Genomic DNA, 20,107 nt, shown 5'->3' with positions numbered 1-20,107 from the left:
TTCCAGTGGAACTACAGGCCAAACACAGATCTCAGACAGTAAACAAAGGAGAAAAAGAAAGGCTGCCAATCCCTAGCCCTGTGTGGACACCTGAGATTAAGGACAGAGATGGGGCAGCAGTGAGGCAGTGCCCCGAGGGAGGGGCTGAAGAGACTGTGGCCAGCAGGAAGCGCTTCCATGGCTGCTTCTTCACGTCTTTGTCTTGTGATTTGTACAGTGCATTACTTATTCAGAACAAGCTTAATGTTCTCCCACATAGTGCCTGAGAGACCAAATCTTCTCTTTCTTTATATTTTTTTCTGTGCATTGTTGTTGCATCTGTATGAGGGTGTCAGAACCCTTGGAACTGGAGTTATGGACAAGTTGTGAGCTGCTCTGTGGGTACTGGGAATTGAGCCTGGTCCTCTGGAAGAGCAGCCAGTGCTCGTAACTGATGAGCCATCTATCTCTCTAGCCCCAGAGACCCACTCTTCAAAGCCTGTCTGAAAGCAGGGTCCCAGCCCCTTCCCAGCACTCAGACACGTTTTCTGTTGTCTGAGACAATGTCTCAGGCTGGCCACCAAGCTCTCCATCCTCCTGCCACAGCCTCAGCAGTCCTGGGACACAAGTCTGCAGAACCATGTCCTTGAGTGGTCCGGGTCTGAGGGTCCTGGTGGGGCAGGGAACCTTACCGAGCCTTCCTCCAGCGCTCTGCGCAAGCCTGGCAGGTCCACCTCTGGGCACCAGACCTCTGCTATGAGACACTTGTTGGTGACGTCGAAGCTGCACATGTTGAGCATGTGATAGATGGCTTTCATCTTCCTCACCTGCACCACGCGGCTGCACACCGACTCAGCGGCCTTGCACAGCACCTGCCTCAGGTAGTCCTCTGTTTTGTGTAGCACCTGTGGAGACAAGTGTGGGGTTCTTGTCCACCAGCCTGACCTCCTTCCCAGACACCTGCTCCCATGGCAGTAACACCAGGAATAGCCAGAGACTGCCAGCTATTCAGGGGACACATCAGGTGGCCTCCTAGAACAGAGTCCCAAGGGTACAGGAAGAGCTTAGACATCCTGTCACTGGCACAAGGGTGACCAGACTGGCCCAAACAGCCCTTTGACTCTCGCCTACACCCAGGCGTGGCCTAGTCCCAATACCCCTGGAAGTTACCAACTCCCGTGTCCAGCCCTTCTGTTTCCACCTGTGAAAATCTGCTACCAAGACCCCTCAACACCGTCAAGAGTAACTCAAGTTTAAACAGGCAGGTGGGGTGTCGCCCACCACTAGAGCTTGTCTTCCACGGTCAGAGGACAATTCAGCATACCAAAGAGACACAAGGGGCTTTTCTAAGTCCCTTCACTACCCTTGGCTTTGTAACTGAAGAACAGAGCGTTTCAATGTCAGGAACACATGGTGAGCATCCACAACTAGCTACTAGCTTCACCGAGAAAGCAGATGGCCTCTCATACGCCCCAGCCTGGGCTTACTCACAGTGTAAAGATCTTGGATCCGAGTATTGAGCCCCTCCTGAATCTCCCTGCGCTCCTCAGCCGTGTTTGGATACGGGTAGACATGGCAGTGGTAACTAAGGGACAGAATTCAACAGTCTAGTGTCTTATAGGACAAGAAGGGCTGCTTCTAACTTCAGCACCAGGATCTGCTGGTGTCAGGCACACCACCTCTAGCACCAGGCAGGGCAGCACTCTGAAGAAGAAGCCACAGCTGCTCCAGGTGGTGGCGGTGCATGTCTTTAATCCCAGCAATCGGGAGGCATAGGCAGGCAGATCTCTGTGAGTTTGAAACCAGCCTGGTCTACAGAGTGAGTTCCAGGATAGCCTCCAAAGCCACAGAGAAACCCTGTCTTGAAAAATAAAAATAAAAATAAAAAAAAAAGAAGCCACAGCCGATATGGGGAGACCTTGTATGCAGGCTACTACAGTAAACAGGTCTCAAATTGCTCTCAAATCCAACCCATCCTGCCTTCCAGAAATGCACCAATATCCTGAGGTTAAGAACCATCAAGCAAGCTGGACAGTGGTGGTACACACCTTTAATCCCAGCACTCAGGAGGCAGAGGCAGGCAGATCTCTGAGTTCCAGATCAACCTGGTCTACAAAGTGAGTTCCAGCACAACCAGAGCTTTACAGAGAAACCTTGTCTCCTGTCTTGGGGCGGGACACACACACACATACACACACACATACATACACACACACACACACACACACACACACACACACACGCACGCACGCACACGCACGCACGCACGCACGCATGCACGCACGCACACAGCACACTACCACCAAACAAGTAGAAATCACACGTTAGAAAACACGCCAGGATGGTGGTGCACAGCCTGTAATCCAGCATTCAGGAGGCAGAGCAGGAGGATCATAACTTCAAGGTGGCTACTGTTTCAGGGTTGACACTGTTAAGGCTGAACCATAGGCTGAGGCCTGATCTGTCCTGCAGGCACCACAGTCTCAGATATCCAGACAACGCTGGAAGCACGCAGTCTCGCCACTCTACCTGCTGAGCTGTGCCTTTTTCTCTGCAGGAGCTACCAGCCCTCTCCCAGAGTAGCCTGGTAAAGGCAACAAAGGGGCTTCCCTGAGCTGGGCAGCTTTCCTGGTCACACTAAAATATGTCTACTGCAAGGATACAAGCTGTGACTGGAGAGATGGCTCAGAGGTTAAGAGCACTGGCTGCTCTTACAGAGGACCCGGGTTCAGTACCCAAGACCTGCACGGCAGCTCACAACTGTCTGTAGCTGTAGCTCCAGGAGATCCAAAACCCTATGGCCTCCCCAGGTGATTACGGCTTGTGTCAAGATGACAGTTTAAGCAGTCAGTGCACTTGACAAGTCCTAGATGCATTAAATGAACAAAACAAGCAGAGGCCTGCTGAAGCTCAGGGCAGAGAGCCTGCTTGGCAACTGAGAGGGCCTACTTCCTTTCCCAGTACTGAAAAAGGGGAAGAAATCAACCTTTCTCACCAATCACATATCTTCTTAACCTTGTGGCCAATCTGGTCTCCCCAGAAGGAAATCAGGAACACGTACCACTTTATGACTTCACCCTACAAAGACAAACACAGGGAACATCGAGTCTATGCCTGGCAGCTCCCACTCTTCCAGACCAAGTTCAGTGCCTGGGGTGCAGTGGCTCTTACTGCAGCAGATCCATGACTGCACTGCACCCACTCATAACAACCCCAAGCTAGCACACATGCCCGTTCACAGGCATCTGCAGAGCCATGCACCCCAATACACGGGAGAGCACACAAGGCTGAGTTCTGCCTCCTCCAGGTCAGCTTTTATAGTGTAACCAAGGGCCCTCCTCCATCACTGCCACAGCGTCCCTGTATGTGTTTTTGTTGGTGACGGTACTGTTTAAGATGACCACCAAGGAACATACACATCTAGAATCCAGTCGAGCAGCCTTCTGGAAATCTATGTGGATGAGCCTCACTCATCAGCAGTTAGAGTGTAGTTCCCAAGAGCCAACAGTGCACAGTAAACCGTCAAAACGAAACACCAAGTAAAGACAGATGTGGTGATGAAAAGTGACAGAGACTCTGGAGGAGCAAGCCCATGCTGCCCCAGAACCAGAGAAACCCCATAATATTTGCTAATTGAGTGTTTGCAGTGACTTTAACAACATAATTCTGTGAATAATGAGAACCAGCCATCATTACAAATGTTCAACAATACAGATTTCTATGAAACTGAGCTGCGATGAGCGGAACTCACCTAGTGTGAACAAGGACCAGGCTCAGTTCCCAGTACTGGGAACACAGCTGGAAGTACTCTGCCTGTTGCCAGCCACTGCTGAGCTGCCAAGGCTAACAGCAGTGAGCCAAGGAAGCTATGGTCAGGCTGACAAGATGATGGTTGATGGTGAACACTACAGAAAAGCCAGGCTGGAGAGGCAGCGAGGCAGGGTGTGTGTGACCATCTTAGACATGTGGGAGTGACTGTCAAGTGCAGGGATGAAGGTGAAGGAGAGTCACATGACCTGGGGAAAGATGGCGCAAAAGGAAAAGGACACAGAGACGCATGCGGGGACGGGGCAGCCAGCTGAACATGGAGACAGCGCAGGAGAACACAGCACATGGGACAGACAAGGCCAAGCCACCACAGCTCGCGTTCTCTGCTGTGTAAACAGGAAGCATTGGCAGATTCTAAGAAGAGTGAGAAGCCCTGGCAGGGACAGCTGGATGCTGGGAGGAGACAAGGCAAGCGGGGGCAGGTGCAAGAGTGCAGGTTGGGGATGCTGCAACCTAGAGGCAAGAAAAGAGCAGCCAAGGACCTGACCAGAGCGGGCTGAGAAAGAAACAAGCATGAACCAGACTCCCTTTGCTTCTGAGTCCAGCCTCTGAGTCTGGGGATGGAGTGGAGTGGGGAAAAGGTGGTGTCCTGAGACTTCTGGCCTGAACCTTAGACATGGAGCTGCTGCTTTCTGAGCCATACGAAATCTCAGGGCTGGTGTGCACAGAGGCTGGGCAAGGGCTCTGCAAAAGCCATACTCCAGCTTCTGCCTGTGACACACTCACCGTCTCGGGGTCTTCCAGGGACTCATCCAGCTCTGCATAGGTCACGATGGTATAGCCTTTGCAGGCCCGCCACAGCATTCTTTCAAATGCTTCGACTCTGCCTTGCTGAATCAGGCCAGACACGAATCTGTGAGACAGTGGGCAGCCTGGCATTAGAGGACTGAGAAGATCTGCGCCTCCCTCCTGCCAGCCAAGAGGCTGGTGTAAGGATCATCAAGCAGCAAGAAAGCTCACACGCTAGACAAAGTGTTGCTGAAGGAGCCTCCCCCATGAGAAGCTGAGCCTCTAGTGAGGGCAAAGTCTTGGATATCCAGCTGCTCTGCTCTTTATGAAACGCCAGGGTGGAAGATGGCAATAAGTATCAGGGACAGGCAAGGTGAGGAGACGGGCAGAACCCACCACAGCCAAGACTTCTGGCCCAAAGGGCTGCTCCTTAAAGGAATGGTGACCTGGAGGCACAGGAGCCTTCACAGCCATTTACTCTCATCAGCTGCGGTAATGGACACAGAAGTCTGCCCTGAGAACTCAGCCCCAGCGTAGAACTCAGCCAGGAGTTTGGCACAAGTTCATCTCACTTCCAAAAATTAAATTGAAAAAAAAAAAAAGTCTAAACACCAATAAAAATCTTGTTCTAAGAACAAAAACTGAGCCTGGGCTGACAAGGCTCCAAGCTGCCTGTGAGTAGCCGGGCGTTGGTGGCGCACGCCTTTAATCCCAGCACTCGGGAGGCAGAGGCAGGTGGATCTCTGTGAGTTCGAGGCCAGCCTGGTCTACAAAGTGAGTTCCAGGACAGCCTCCAAAGCCACAGAGAAACCCTGTCTCGAAAAACCAAAAAAAAAAAACAAAACAAAACAAAACAAGCTGCCTGCGAGTGAGAAGTCTCTCTAAAGAAACATAACTTCATACCAAACATCAAACATCACTGGATGCCCAAATAAGAACTTGGAATATGAGCAAATTCTTTTAAGCCATAGCTGGAAATGTAATTCAGTGACAAAACACATGCCTAGAAAGAGCCAGGCTCAGCCGGGCGGTGGTGGCACACGCCTTTAATCCCAGCACTCGGGAGGCAGAGGCAGGCGGATCTCTGTGAGTTCGAGGCTGGGCTGGACTGATAGCCTCCGAAACAATACAGAGAAACCCTGTCTCGTAAAAACCAAAAAAAAAAAAAAGAAAGAAAAGAAAGAGCCAGGCTCTTGGTCCCATCTCTAGAACCACTAAAAAAAAAAGTAGTGCTGGCAAAATTGCTTAATGAGTGGGGATGCTTGCAGCCACACCTGACCTTACAAAGTAGAAAGAGAACCAACTCCAGAAAGTTGCCCTCTGACCTCCATGTGCGAATCATGAACCAACTCCAAACATACACACACACACACACACACACACACACACACACACACACACACACACACACACGATAAATGTTCAAAAAGAGGGGAGGGTTTAGGCCCTGCTCTGGATGAAATGACAGACTATGGATACCCCCATGGAGGGCCTCACCCTCCCTGGGGAAATGAGGGGATATTGGGGGGGGTTGGTGGGAGGGCACGGGAGGAGAGGAGGGAAACGGAGAGGGACCTAGAATTGACATGTGAAGCAACCTTGTTTCTAATTTAAATTTAAATTTAAAAATAAAAAATATATGCATATTTAAAAATGTTCAAAACGAAAGAAAAAGGGGCAGGAGATAGCTCAGGAGTTAAGAGCACTGGCTGTTCTTCCAGAGGGCCTGGGTTCAATTCCCAGCACACTCAAAGTGGCTCACAATGGGCTATAACTTCAGTTCCAGAAGATATCATGCCCTCTTCTGGCCTCTGTTAGCCTCAGGCATATTCATGGTATCCAGACATACAAACAAGCAAAAAATAACCATATATACAAACATTTTTAAAATTAAAATTTTTTAAAAATCATAAATTAAAAAATTAAGCTGGGCATTGGTGGCGCACACCTTTAATCCCAGCACTCTGGAGGCAGAGGCAGGTGGATCTCTGTGAGTTTGAGGTCAACCTGGTCTACAAAGTAACACAGAGAAACCCTGTCTCAAAACACAAAACAAAAAAATTCCTAAGACTTGGGAAGCAGGGGCAGGTGGATCACTGGTGTAAAAAGTGAGCTCCAAGACATTTACAACTGTTTCACAGAGAAACCCTGTCTCAAAAAAAAAAGAATTAAGTAAAATTTAAAACAAAGAAAGTTCCAGACTACACAAGGAAATGAGTTGTCATCGGGTTAGGCAAACAGGAGGAGCAGACAGAGTGCCAGATGAGAGGACACACACCTGCCACCCTGCACCTGGGAGGTGAGGCCAAAGATCAGAAACTCAAGGTCATCCTCAAGGTCACCCTCAGCCACATAGCGCTTTGAGGACGACTTGGCCTACATGACAGCTTATCCAAGAGGAGGAGGAGGAGGAAGACACAACAGAGGAAACAAAAGAACAGAGACAGAAGCAGCCACTGAAATTAAAAACGAAACCTGAGTTTACCCCAGAGCCCACATGACAAGAGAGAACTGACTCCTGTAAGTTGTCCCTTGACTTCTGGCGCACAAGTAAATAAATGCAGAAAATACTACAAAAAACAAACAAACAAACAAACCATCACCCCAGAAGAAGCCCATGTTTCCACCACAGGACTTGGTGTTTCAATGACCAATTATGTGGGGCTTGTGGGAGTCAACACTGGGGAACATAGACATTGCTCCTTTCCAGCTCAATATACCAACAGGAGAAATCCCCACAGCATTCAGCTACATCAATACTGTGTGATTAAGTCCAATGTACAGGAGCCCAGTGTTCTCTGACAGACTCTCACTCTGGGCCAATCCCAGGCTGTAAATAACCCATTCACCCGCACTATGGTCCATGTCTCCTACTCTACGGAAAGGGCTTGGTGCCCAGTGTCACCTACCCCAGCTTGGCGCCCAGTCTCTGCATGCAGCTGTAGTCCAACAGAGAATCGTTCTCTAAGGCGGGGAACTCTTCATACGTGGGTTCAAACTGGAAAGACATAGAAGCAGCATCATTAACGGAGTCCACCCTCACAAGCTTCCAGACAAGTCCACGGAGTGTGGTGCAACCTGAGCCCCAGGTACAAATGACAGCTGAGACAGACACACTGTCCCACCAAGAAAGAAACGCTCTGCCATGCTCATCAGATGAACTGCTTGAGGACATTCACACATGGGAGTGGCTGTAAGTGAGGCTGCCAAGAGACAGTAACGGTATCTGGGGTCACAGCCAGAGCAAGTCAGAGAAAACTCAGAAGGGAAGGGTCCCTCCCATGCACAGCCAAGTGTGGCGCAGGCTGAGCAGCCGAAAATAAGATGTAGTGCTCTGAGCATGGTGACACTTGGGGCGTCCAAACAAACACCCCCAGCCCAAAAAGCTTCCAACACCCGTGTGAATAAGTCTTCACTCATGAGGAGGCTCTTCTCGCCACCTCTGCTCACAGCCATTTGGAAAAACAAAGATTTTTTTTTTCTCATGATCACAAAACACTTTGCTTGGGGCTGGAGAGATGGCTCAGTGGCTAAGAGTACTTGTTACTCTTCCGGAGTTCCTGGATTCAATTCCCAGCACCTACATGGCTGTTCATAACTGTAACTCCAGTTCCAGGGTACTAGGCCTCCATCTGCATACTTGGTATGCAGGCAGAACACCCATACACATAAGATAATAAAAATAAAACAGACACCAGAAAGACGGCTTAGGGTTAGGAGTGCTGGCTGCACTTCCAGAGGACCTGGGCTGGATTCCCAGCACCCACATGGCAGCTCACAACCCTCTGCAACTCACACATGTGGTATACAGAGATGTATGCAGGCAAAACATCAATACACATAAAATAACTTTAAAACTTTTTTTTAAGTTAAAAAAGGAAGAAACCCTTTTCTCAACTGAAAACTAACGCGTCTCACAGCAGGAAGTAGTGTCTCTGCAAAAACCACCAACACAGGAAGAAGTAACAACCCAGCCTAAAATAAAGCAGAGGCTGAAGTCACACTTAAAACAAATGAAACAAAAACACCAAGCATGGCAGCCAGCTCCTGCCCGTAATGCCAACGCTCAGAAGGCTGAGGTGAAGAAATCACTCCAATTTCAAGGCCAGCCTGGGCTACAGAGTGAGACCTGGTCTCAGAAACAAAAAAGTAAATTTTAGCAGAGCCAGAGAGAGAACTCAGTTGGCAGGGTGCCTGCCGAGTGTGGCAAAGCCAGCTCTAACTCCAGGACTGGGGAAGCGGAGGCACAGGCAGTAGCCCAAGGCTAGCTGTACAGTGCGGCTGTCTCAAAACTCAAGATGAAAGGCAACTTATCTAAAGAACTGACAACAAAGCCGCAGGCCGCGGCAGGGGATGGCACAGCGTCTTCTCCAGCTGTCACGTACCTCCACATTCCGCTTAAGGAAGGTCTTTGTGATCCTCAGCATGTGCGTGTACTCCACCAGTTCCAGCAGGTTCTTTCTCAGCTTCTCCTTGTTCTTGGTGACTTCTCTTAGTTCCACCTCGAGTTTCTGCAGCTGTTCCTACAACAACACAGCTGCCGGTGAGAGCAGGCTAAGTCCTGGGTGCAGCCTGACCTGACAACCCCCCCCACTACCCCACAGTTGCTGAGGCTCAAAAAAGCCACAGAGCCCAGCAGAGAGCCAGAATGCAAATGTCCGGACAGGGTGTGAGAACACGTCAAGGTTCACCAGCTCATTTTAGTTCATGGTGTGAATCACACCACCTGCTATCAACTCCTGCAGGCTGCAGTGACCCTAGTGACCCCAGCACCTGCAGGCCACACTCACCCCCTCCCCCAGGCCCTGGTGCTGCCGGCTTGTCCACCCCACACATCCAATCTATATTTCTTTTGTTTGCAATGGAAACAACGTAAGATCATCTTTTCTGAATATTCTCCTGTCTCCAGCTTCGAAGTCTCTGGTCCCACCAGAAAACTAAGGATGGAGCTTCGAGAGTTAGAACCAAGAGTCCTTCTCCTGCTCTCTTACATATTCAAACCACAGACACACACTTTGTAAAACAACTGAGCCAACACCAACTCATTCAAAGCAAATGCTTCCTGGTCCTCCTTACTGTGCTCTGCATCCCCAGCACCACCAGGAGCATCGCTGCCCTTAAGTGTGTTAGGACCAGACCCTGTCCACAGTTCCATCATAGCCAGGTCATCCAGCCAAACCAGAGGACTGCCACAGCCGCTGGGAGAGTGCTGTGTTTGGTGTGAGCTTAGGCACCAAGTGGCTGGCTACTTCCTCCCAGACAGACAGAACAGCAGGCCACAGAAGGACCTTGGCAATACCATAGCAATTATTTCAAATGAGTGATGAAGAGCCAGCATACTTCTGTGTGCCTAACCCTAACAAGAAAAGTCCTGAAGGAGAGGCCTGCTAGTGCAGGCCTTTAATCCCAGCACTCAGAACCAGAGGCAACCAGAGCTCTATGAGTTCAAGGTCAGCCTCGTCTACAAAGCAAGTTCTAAGCCAGCCATGGTTACATACATACTGAGACCTTGTCTCAAAATATAAAAAAGAAAAAGAAAAAAAAGATTAAAAAGATAAGACCAAAAATAGCCTTAGAGAAACCCTGTCTCATAAAAACCAAAACAACACAAAACAAAAAACAAACAAACAAAAAAATAGCCTTAGACATCACCCAGTGTTCATTGGAGAGGTGGGGTAATGGCACCACATCCTTCAGCCTCAACATGCCAGCTACCTGGACCCACTCAGGCCTTCCCTGCACCTTTGAATTCCTGATGGGAGCCTGGAGCGGGAAGGACATGAAGCCCAGGCCTACAGCCCCAGCGCTGGTGCAGGAACAGGTGTGCTATGAGGGGTAATCCCAGAGAGAGAGCATCCTGACACCTGCATGACACAACAGTGACAAATTGTGCTTAGCTCCCTCCAGCAGTGGCCCCCACAGTCAGACAGGACAGAACTACAGTCACTGAGGGTGTGTGACACCACTGCTCTTTACTTCAGGACACAGCTGTGGGAAAAGACCTGGCAGCCAGCCCCGGGACTGTGGCTGACAGCGCCTTCAGGAGCCAGTTACCTGCATTTCTAGAACGTGTTTAAGAGGTGGTGCGGGAGGACTGGCCTCTCCCTCAGGCAGGGGAATATCAGCTCTGGTAATTTCCTGCACCAGGTACACTGTGAAGACAAGATGCACAGTCAGATAGGTCTCACTGTGACCCTTTGGGATCAGAGCCTGGCAACCCCAACCTGCTGTGTGCAGATCCTGCCTGTCCTTGTCACCCCCTGCAGCTTCTTCCAGAGAGACAGGCACACACAGGCTAGAGCTCCCCAGCTCTGCTCCTTCCTAAGACCCAAGTTAAAGCATGTTTGGGAGCCTGCTCCTGTGGAAGACAGGGAACACACTGACGGTGCAGACCTGGAGCCCCCACCAGAAATGCCAAGCTGGCATTCCCTCCAGGGTCCTCAGAGAGAACCTGACAGACAAGGTCAGCGCAGAGCCAGGCTCCCCAGAAAGGCACCAGGTGACTCTGCTCTGCTTTCAGAAGCTTCAATCCACACAACTGGCCTGTCCAGTGACTCACAGGAGAAATATGATGTCACGCCATCACACAATCTACTAGTATGCAAATAACGAGCACCTTAAGCAAGAGATTTCACATGACTAAAAGTCACTGTCAACATTAAGGCTGGAAGGTGAACACAGTGGCCCATGTCTTTAATCCCCAACACTTGGGAGGCAGAGGCAGGCGAATGGAAGCACATACACACATAATCAAAAATAACAAAAATATGTTGGACATGGTGGCACATGCCTTTAATTCCAACACTTGGAAGGCAGAGGCTGGTCACTATGATTTGAAGCCAGCTTAGTCTATAAGTAAGTTCCAGGGCAGCCAGGGCTGTTATACAGAGAAACCCTGTCTCAAATATGACTCAGGCCTGTCATCCCAGCACTTGGGAGAAAAATGCTGGAAGATCATTAGTTCAAGGTCTGTCTCAGCTACATACTGAGTTTGAGGCCAGCCTGGGCTACATGAGACCCTGATCCACCTCACTCACCAAAAAAAGCAAAAGGAAAGAAAGGAAGGAAGGAAGAGGGAAGGAAGGAGGGGAAGGAGGAAGGGAGGGAGGAAGAGAGGGAAGAAGGGAAAAAGGGAGGGAGGGAGGGAGGGAGGAAGGGAGGGAGGGAGGGAGGGAGGGAGGGAGGGAGGAAAAAATAAATCTCTAATTAAGGGGGGGTGCCTAGTTGAGAGTTATTAGCAACTGATAGCAACTAGGGTAGGCAGTCACTTAACTTAGGGGCTATGGTCACCAGACAGTTGTCCATGTTCTAATGGATGCTCCACGCCAATGAACACATACGCAGTACTAGGTGAGCTTAGTAAGTCATTAAAGACAAACAGGACAGGAAGTTGGGAGAGGGAAGTGTTTGGAGAAACTGGGGTAACAGTTGGAAGGAAGAGAGTGAGGGTAAATATGGTCAAGATGCACTGTATAAATGTAAGAAATTTTCAAATAAAAAATATACAATGTAGAGGCTGGAGAGCTGGCTCAGAGGTTAAGAGCACTGGCTGTTGTTCCAGAGGTCCTGAGTTCAATTCCCAGCAACCACATGGTGGCTCACAACTATCTTTAACGAGATCTGGTGCCCTCTTCTGATGTGCAGGCAGAACACTGTATACATAATAAATAAATAACTCTTTAAAAAAAGAAAAAAAATACAATCCCTTGTTTAAAAACAAACTGAAGCAACTACTAACAATCAGAAATCATTCTAAAGGTCAAGACTCTCCCACACCCAGGCTACTTTGGGGTAACTCTTACAGGGTTTAGAGGTGAAGGAAACACCAAGGGCTACTGAGTTGTTACAGCTAAGCAGAGAGAACCAACCTATCGGGTTCACAAAGGAAGCCCTGCAAAACACCAAGTGATAGCAAGCCAGCTATCAGCCATTTCCTGCCTTTTTTGTTCCTTAGTAAGGTCTTAGATTAAGTAATATTCTAACATGTATACAAGGCTTTTAACTTATTTAAAAAAATATACAAAACTGGCTGATTAAACCATGGCACATCAACACCAAGGAATACTCAGTTGCCATCAAAATGATGAGTCTAAGTTTATACACAAGAGGGATGCCACAGCAAGGACCATGAAATGAGACCAGGCCAGCAAGAGTCACAAAAACAAGCCTTCCTTCCAGTCTATGGAACAAGCGGAAAAATAAAACACACTGTGACAGTGATTACCTACAAACTGCAGGACTGTTAACAACCTACCCCCCCCTTTTTTTCTTTTTCTTTCTTTTTTTGTTGGCTTGTTTCTCAAGACAGGGTTTCTCTGTGTAGTCCTGGCTGTCCTGGAACTTGCTCTGTAGACCAAGCTGGCTTGAACTCACAGAGATCCGCCTGCCTGAGTGCTAGGGTGCCAACACCAGCCCAGCTACTTCTCTCCTTTCTATTGTCTATATTTTCTAAATGAAACAGATAAGTTTCTATGAAACTAAGTATTTAGATTATTAAAATGGAAGACAAACTTACCCAATATTCGTTCTAGTTCTTCGCACCTCTTTACCTCACCAACGAATTTTCTTTGGAAAGAACTTACATTTTGGTTGAGCTGAAAATAGGAAGAAAATTTTGTTTTAAGCTAAAATTTTAAATTTGTTTTTAATAACCTATTTAAAACATTTTGGTGAGTTCGAGGCCAGCCTGATCTATAAGAGCTAGTTCCAGGACAGCCTCCAAAAGCCACAGAGAAACCCTGTCTCGAAAAAACAAAAAACAAAAAAACAAAAACAAAAACATTTTGATGGTGGGATCAAATGCAGGCCTGGATAAAATAAATTGTATTTATATTTATCTAGTCATTTTAAAATGTGTTGGTGCTGGCATCACATTCTGCTACTGAGGTAGAATCTGTTGAAGAAAAACATCACTGTCAAAGGGTTGGGAGGCATCCACTGCCATCAGCCACTGATAGTGGAGAATTGACAGGGCTTTTCTGGATAGCACGTTGGCAACTGCTACCAGAAACGCCTGAATAATAGCCCTTGGCTCAGAGGTAATCCATGCAAAAACACAGATTTAAAGAAAAGAATGAATATGGTTATAAAACTTATAAGAACAGCAATCTCAGAAACAGAAAATTTTACATCAAAATCCAACAATAGGAAGTTGGTGGGGGTGTAGGTCAGTTGGCAAGTGCCTGCCCAGCACCCAGGAGGCACATAAAACAGGGTGTGGTGACACACACCTATAATATCAGCCCATGGGAGGTGGGCCAAGAGGATCAGAAGTTCAAGGTCATCTCCAACTATATGTGGAGTTCAAACCTCTGCATCCAAATAAGGAAGTAGTAAATAAATAAAGCTGATTAAAGTGAGTTGAAAACTTAATATGTTAGTTTCTTTCTAAATCACACACAGTAATTACTTTATACTTAACAATAGCAGCAATATCTTTTCTTAACTTTTTTTTTCCAGACAGGGTTTCTCTGTGTAGCCCTGGCTGTGCTGGAACTCACTTTGTACACCAGGCTGGCCTTGAACTCAGATCTGCCTGCCCCTGCCTCCTGAGTGCTGGGACTAAAGGTGTGCGCCAACATGTCCACCTAATATCCTCTTTTTCTAATAATCATTTACAAGGTCAGGCATTTAGGGTGCAAGTTGAATGTGTATTGATGCAGTATTTGCCTAGGGCTCCACAACCAGACTTGGTGTGAAACTGCTCAGACAGCCAAGAAGCAGCCACTCCCAAAGCCTCAGCTCTCATTGGGGATTCTCAACCACTTTTAAAGCATCAACCAGAAGATGGAAACTGCATGTCACTTCTCCATCTCATTCGCTTTCATTTCTGCAGGTCACTCTCCTCCGGATGAATCAGATACAGCGGCTGCTGTGGAACTGAGAGCGGGAACCAGGAGCCAGGAACCAGCCCTGCATGCTGTTCTACTTGACAGTTTCCTTTCCACAGTGCCACAAGGATACAGAACCCAGCAGCAGCAGCAGCAGCAGCTTAGACGGTCACTGTTTTCTCTTGTGTGAGCTATAAAATGTTTAAGGTTGCCAGCTAATGCTGTAAACGTACATTTCAGTGGACCGTTTGTTTGACTGGCTTTTACGATTGACTTTATTATTTCTCAGTGTGTGTCTGTGTCAGGGTAAGGGCACATGAGTGCAGGTGCCTGAGGAAGCCAAGAGAGCTGGAGATACAGGCCGCCGTGAACCTCCTGGCGTGGGTGCTGGGAACTGAACCCTGGTCCTCTGCAAGAGTCCAATGTGCTCTTAACTGCTGAATCATCCCCCTGCCTCCTTTTTCATTTTATTGAGGCCTCTCCCTATGGGGCCCAGGCTGGCCTTGAACTCTCCATCCTACTTCATCAGTCTCCTGAGTGTTGCAAGACTACGCCCAGCTCCAACACCTGTCTGTACGACTAGCATTGAACCCAGAAGAGCAGGCAGAGGTGAAAGAGCTGTAGCACTGTCTTTCCAGTCCCAGCAACCAGAGGGCCAAGAAGGAAAGCTGTCCTAGAGTGAAGATGGAACTGAGTCCAGCTGCCCCTTCAGGGCTACAGCCTATCTCTCTCCAGGTTTTCCCCGTGTAGTCACTATGGAAGTCCCTTAGCTGCCCCACCCCCTCCAATGCTACTCGTGTGTGCATGAATAATGGGCCATGCACCAGAGGATGGGAGATCTGCTTATTTACTTATTTATTTATTTGTTTGTTTGTTTGATTTTGAGGTACAGTCCCATGTATCCCAGGCTGGCCACAAACTCTAGAAGTAGCTGGGGATGACTTTGAACTCCTGATCCTCCTGTCCCCAAAAAGGGCTGGTGATCCCACCCCATAAACGAGCCCAAGCTTACAGGCACCTGATGCCCAGCGCCCCTGAAGACTCAGCAAAGCACTTTCATTTTATTTCCCTCCTGCAAAGACCGGCAGCACTTTCTCATCCATCCGCTTTTGAAGGACCCCTGAGTCCAACCTGGATCTCATGTAACGGCACTCAGTGAAACCTGAGGCCCTGAGCTGATTACACTGCTTGCTCAGCCCCCAAGGTTGAAGCATGGTAAGTGTTTTGGCTTGAGTCCTAACAGGATGGAACAAACAGACCTGCTATAAAAGCCTGTTTCCCTTGCGACTGCGGCCTGGATCTTTCTGGTGCCACTCACGGCACCACACCCTACCTGTCAGGTATGATGATCCAAGAGAGTGACTCTGTGACCCAGGAAGAGCCCTACGCCTTGCTTGTGCCCTCACTTGTCACCCAGGAGTCCCCTGTGAAGATGCCAAGGATCACCCAAATCAGAATGTGAGAGTAAGGACCCATCAGAAAGACACAGGCAAGAAGCCCAAACTGGTGGAGTCCAACTCCATCGGTAGCTATCAGGTCCTGCTTGGCAGTCTCTCTGCTTTGTTCTCCTCCTCCATAGCACTCATCATCAGAGCCCGTGGTCAGTGTTTACCCAGCATCCTCTCAGACTGTGAACTCCAAGAGCACAGGGTCTTCACCTGCCTTGCTCAGAGTCCTCAAGGCCAGAAGTCACTCAAGAAAAGCTTATGTAGTCACCCCACAACAGTTTATTAATGCCAATAAATAAATTCCAGGGTCCGTGCCACTCGTGGGAAATGAGGAAAGAACAAGTTGGACAAAGTCCTGACCCTTGGAGGTTGGTAGCGCACAGAGGCTGAAAACGAGCCAATGGCTGCGTTCGCAAGTGTGTTATTACAGTTGCAGAGACGGTCTCCATTCCATACACACTGACTGTGACCCAGGTCCTTGTCACTTGTCAACAACGCCGGCGCATCACCACACAGGAGTCCCCAGGGGCTCACAACCTGTCACACATCCCCATGCCTCCAGCCTTTCTTATCCCTCCTACTCCTGTTCAGAGGGGCCCCTCCTTAGACACCTAGCAAAACCACTGCTGGGTACCCTCCTCCTCCACATCTTCCCACTGCCAGCTCCTGTCCCCCCCCCCCCGGATCTCAGCTCCAAGACCACCTCCACGGAGGGTTCTTCCTTGACTACCCTGCAAAGCCATCTCCGAGAAGCTCCTCTTTCCCCCTGACAGCTCCTACCCCATTCTGGTCTCGGCTCAGAGACTACCTCCTCAGAGAGACCCTCCTTGGCCACCCTGCGAAGCCACCTCCCGGCCCGGGTCTCCGCGGTGCCAGCACCCATCCCTGAGCTGCTCAGGCCCGCAGGCCGCGGGACACTCACGTCTCGGAACTGCACCAGGCCCTTCTCGCCCAGCGCGCTCAGACACTCGTATGCGGTGCCCGACTGCAGGAAGAGCTGCGCCAGGCACATGCTCTCGCTGCGGAACAGGGAGCCCATGGCGGCGCCGCCTCGCTCAGCCGCCGCGGCCCGCGCACCGGCACCATGGGGCTCCGCACCGCTGCCACCGCGGCCACCGCTCAGCCGCCGCCACAGCTACCAGCCACGCCCCGCCCACCGCCGCAGCCGGTTCCGGTTCCGCCTCGGGGAACCGCCCATCGCAGACTAACCAATGAACGGTTGCGATTGTGGCAGTCTGTCACTACGGTTCGTCCAATCGGTGCACAGGAGGCGGGAGCCCTAACTGGATGGCCCCTGCGCGACTTGTAGAGTTTGTTTCATTATTGTGTAGTTTTTTGAGATGGGATCTTGCAGTGGAGCTCAAGCTGGTCTGGAGTTCGCAATCCTCTTGCCTCAGCTTCCCCAGTTTGTAAGTGTGCCCCACGACGGCTAGATACTTTTGAAGACGTTTGTTTTGTTTTGTTTTTAACCAGTCAGCGTCTATGTAGCCGGGCTGTCACTCTGTAGTTCACGCTGGCCTCGAACTCAGAAATCCGCCTGCCTCTGGCTAAGAGGTACCGCCACTTTTTTTCTTCTTCTTTTTCTTTGAGTCAAGGTCTCACTATGTAGTCCTGGCTGTCCTGGAACTCACTATGTAGGCCAGGTAGACCTCGAACTCACAAAGATTATCCTTCCTCTATCTACAAATGCCGAGATTAAAGATGTGTACCACCGAACCCTGTGGACTTCTTTCTCAATTTTCCTTATTTTTTAGAATTTCCTACATGTATACAACGAAAATATCAGCTCCGCCCATTTCCCCTTCCAACTCCCCCAGTATTCCAAAACGACAGTTTCATGTCTTTGTGTGTGTGTGTGTGTGTGTGTGTGTGTGTGTGTGTGTGTGTGTGATGATCCACTAAATCCGATTAATGCTGCCCCTGTGTGCATGGGTGAGGGGCCATGCACCAGAGGATGGGAGAACTAGTTTGTTTGTTTTTGAGGTACGGTTTCATGTAGCCCAGGCTGGCCACAAGCTCTAGAAGTAGCTGGGGAGAGCTTTGAAATCCTGATACTCCTGTCTCCAGCCTCCCACACTCCCTCTCCCAGTGCTGGGATTAAAGGCAAGCACTATCACATTGGGTCTGTGTTGGCTGGAAATGGAACCCAGGACTTCATACATGCTAGGCAAGTACTCTTGATAACTTCAGCAGATTTTTGTTATAGTTGTTTTAATGAGCCCCAGGGTCTGGAGATAGTTCAGGAGTTAAGAGCACTTACAGCTCTTGCTTTAGGTTTTGGGGATCCCAGGACCCAGATTAAGTGTCTCACAACCACCTGTAACTCCAGTGCCTTCTTCTGACCTCAGTAGTTACTGCACATATATACACTCAAGTACACACATAAATGAGTCTTTTAAAAAGATTTTTTTAGCCGGGCGTTGGTGGCACATGCCTTTAATCCCAGCACTCGGGAGGCAGAGGCAGGCGGATCTCTGTGAGTTCGAGGCTAGCCTGGTCTACAAGAGCTAGTTCCAGAACAGCCTCCAAAGCCACAGAGAAACCCTGTCTCGAAAAAACCAAAAAAAAAAAAGATTTTTTTAAAAGATTTATTTATTTATTACTTATACAGTGTTCTGCCTACATACCAGAAGAGGGCACCAGATTGAATTGTAGATGGTTGTGAGCCACCATGTGGTTGCTGGGAATTGAACTCAGGACCTCTGGAAGAGCAGTCAGTGCTCTTAACCTCTGAGCCATCTCTCCAGCCCAAAAAAAAGATTTTTTTAAAGTATATGTGTGTGTGTGTGCGTGCGTGTGCTCGAGCGCACGCGCTCGAATGACTTGTAAAAGCCAGAGGAATCAGATCCCCAGGAGATGGAACTGCAGTGAGTCACCTGACATGGACCCCAAACTCGGGTCATCTGAAAGGGGAATATGTGAGCTTAACTACTGAGCCATATCTCCAGTCCCAATAAATAGACATTTTAATGGGGGTCAGGAGAATTGTCTTTTTTGTGGGGGAAGTCCACATGGGAGTTTCTTTGTGTAGTCTCAGCTGTCACGGAAATAGCTCTGTAGTCCAGGTTGGCTTCCAACTCACAGAAAGCCACCTGCCTCTGCCTCCCAAGGGCTGGGACTAAAGGCATGTACCACCACCGCCCAAAAGTCTTAACCACTTCCTGTGCCATAGAGTTCTGCTCCAAGTATACACCCTTTGGTTCTTAGTGAGAATACAGAAGGGGCAGCCATCATCCTGAGCCAGCTTGACAACAGTCTCTTAGCCCCCAAGACACCTGGTCACACAGCAGTCATGTGACCTCTACAATAACATACAATCCGATGTGTGCTTAAAGTCTCTGGCTTCTCTCATTGCGTTCCAAATAAAATCCAAACCACTCACCATAGTCCTGGATCGTTTCACTCAGTCACACCTCCTCCCTTTTTCCTGGTCCACATATTTGAACTCTGGAATCCCTCAGTTTAAATGGTGGCCCACTGGATCTCCTCAAAGCTGACTCCTTTAGGCCTCAGCTCAAATGCCCCTGCACCAGTTAGTTTTTACTGTCAACATGACAAGAGAAGAGGGATTCTCAGCTGAGGGTGGCACAGACCTCATGGCCCTGTAAGCCGTGACTACGGTGAGTTATCTTGATTATGAGCAGTGGTGCCCCTGGATTCGTGGTCCTGGCCTGTTTAAGAAAGCTGTCTGAGACATTGTGGCTCACACCCTTGATCTCAGCACTCAAGCAGCATAGGCAAGTGGATCTGTGTGTTCTAGGCTGGCCTGGTCTACAGTGAGTAATACAGCACATTAAGACTATAGCGCTGGGTGTTGGTGGCGCACGCCTTTAATCCCAGCACTCGGGAGGCAGAGGCAGGCGGATCTCTGTGAGTTCGAGGCCAGCCTGGTCTACAGAGTGAGTTCCAGGACAGCCTCCAAAGCCACAGAAAAACCCTGTCTCGAAAAACAAACAAACAAACAAACAAAAAAAAGACTATAGCAATACTGAGACAGGTAAAGGCACTGTCTACACAAGCCTGACAACCTGCCTTCAAACCCAGATCCAAATGGCAGGAGGAGAAAACTGACTCCCAAAGGTTGTCCTCCATGTACTCGCACCTACACTCACTCAAATCCACACAGACATGCACAATAACAATAATAAATACAATTTAAAAAAATTTTTTTGGTTTAAATTTAATTTAAAAATCCTTTATAAGCATTTTCTAACCCTTTCTCTGGAATATGAGACAGTAATCAACCAACCCTTTCTTTTGTTGTGCCCAAGTCTCGAAGACCCTCAGAGACCA

General features: G+C 49.0%; 1 protein-coding gene across 1 annotated transcript in view; it reads right to left on the bottom strand.

The window, feature by feature from the left end:
• The window catches only part of Atp6v0a2 (ATPase H+ transporting V0 subunit a2), a 29,487-nt gene extending 12,533 nt beyond the window's left edge, over window positions 1-16,954 (bottom strand). The window contains exons 1-9 of the mRNA XM_040731513.1: window positions 16,737-16,954; window positions 13,052-13,130; window positions 10,591-10,688; window positions 8,922-9,059; window positions 7,446-7,534; window positions 4,534-4,660; window positions 2,975-3,057; window positions 1,471-1,564; window positions 672-884 (exon numbers count right to left, since the gene is read on the bottom strand). Coding sequence (XP_040587447.1) covers window positions 672-884; window positions 1,471-1,564; window positions 2,975-3,057; window positions 4,534-4,660; window positions 7,446-7,534; window positions 8,922-9,059; window positions 10,591-10,688; window positions 13,052-13,130; window positions 16,737-16,853 — 1,038 coding nt within the window. The 5' untranslated portion in view covers window positions 16,854-16,954. The remainder of the gene's footprint in view (window positions 1-671; window positions 885-1,470; window positions 1,565-2,974; window positions 3,058-4,533; window positions 4,661-7,445; window positions 7,535-8,921; window positions 9,060-10,590; window positions 10,689-13,051; window positions 13,131-16,736) is intronic.
• Window positions 16,955-20,107: the final 3,153 nt, after the last annotated feature.

Source organism: Mesocricetus auratus, unplaced genomic scaffold (assembly GCF_017639785.1).
Source record: "Mesocricetus auratus isolate SY011 unplaced genomic scaffold, BCM_Maur_2.0 Super-Scaffold_100025, whole genome shotgun sequence".
Classification (NCBI taxonomy): domain Eukaryota; kingdom Metazoa; phylum Chordata; class Mammalia; order Rodentia; family Cricetidae; genus Mesocricetus; species Mesocricetus auratus.
This window is presented reverse-complemented; position numbering and strand designations above follow the sequence as displayed.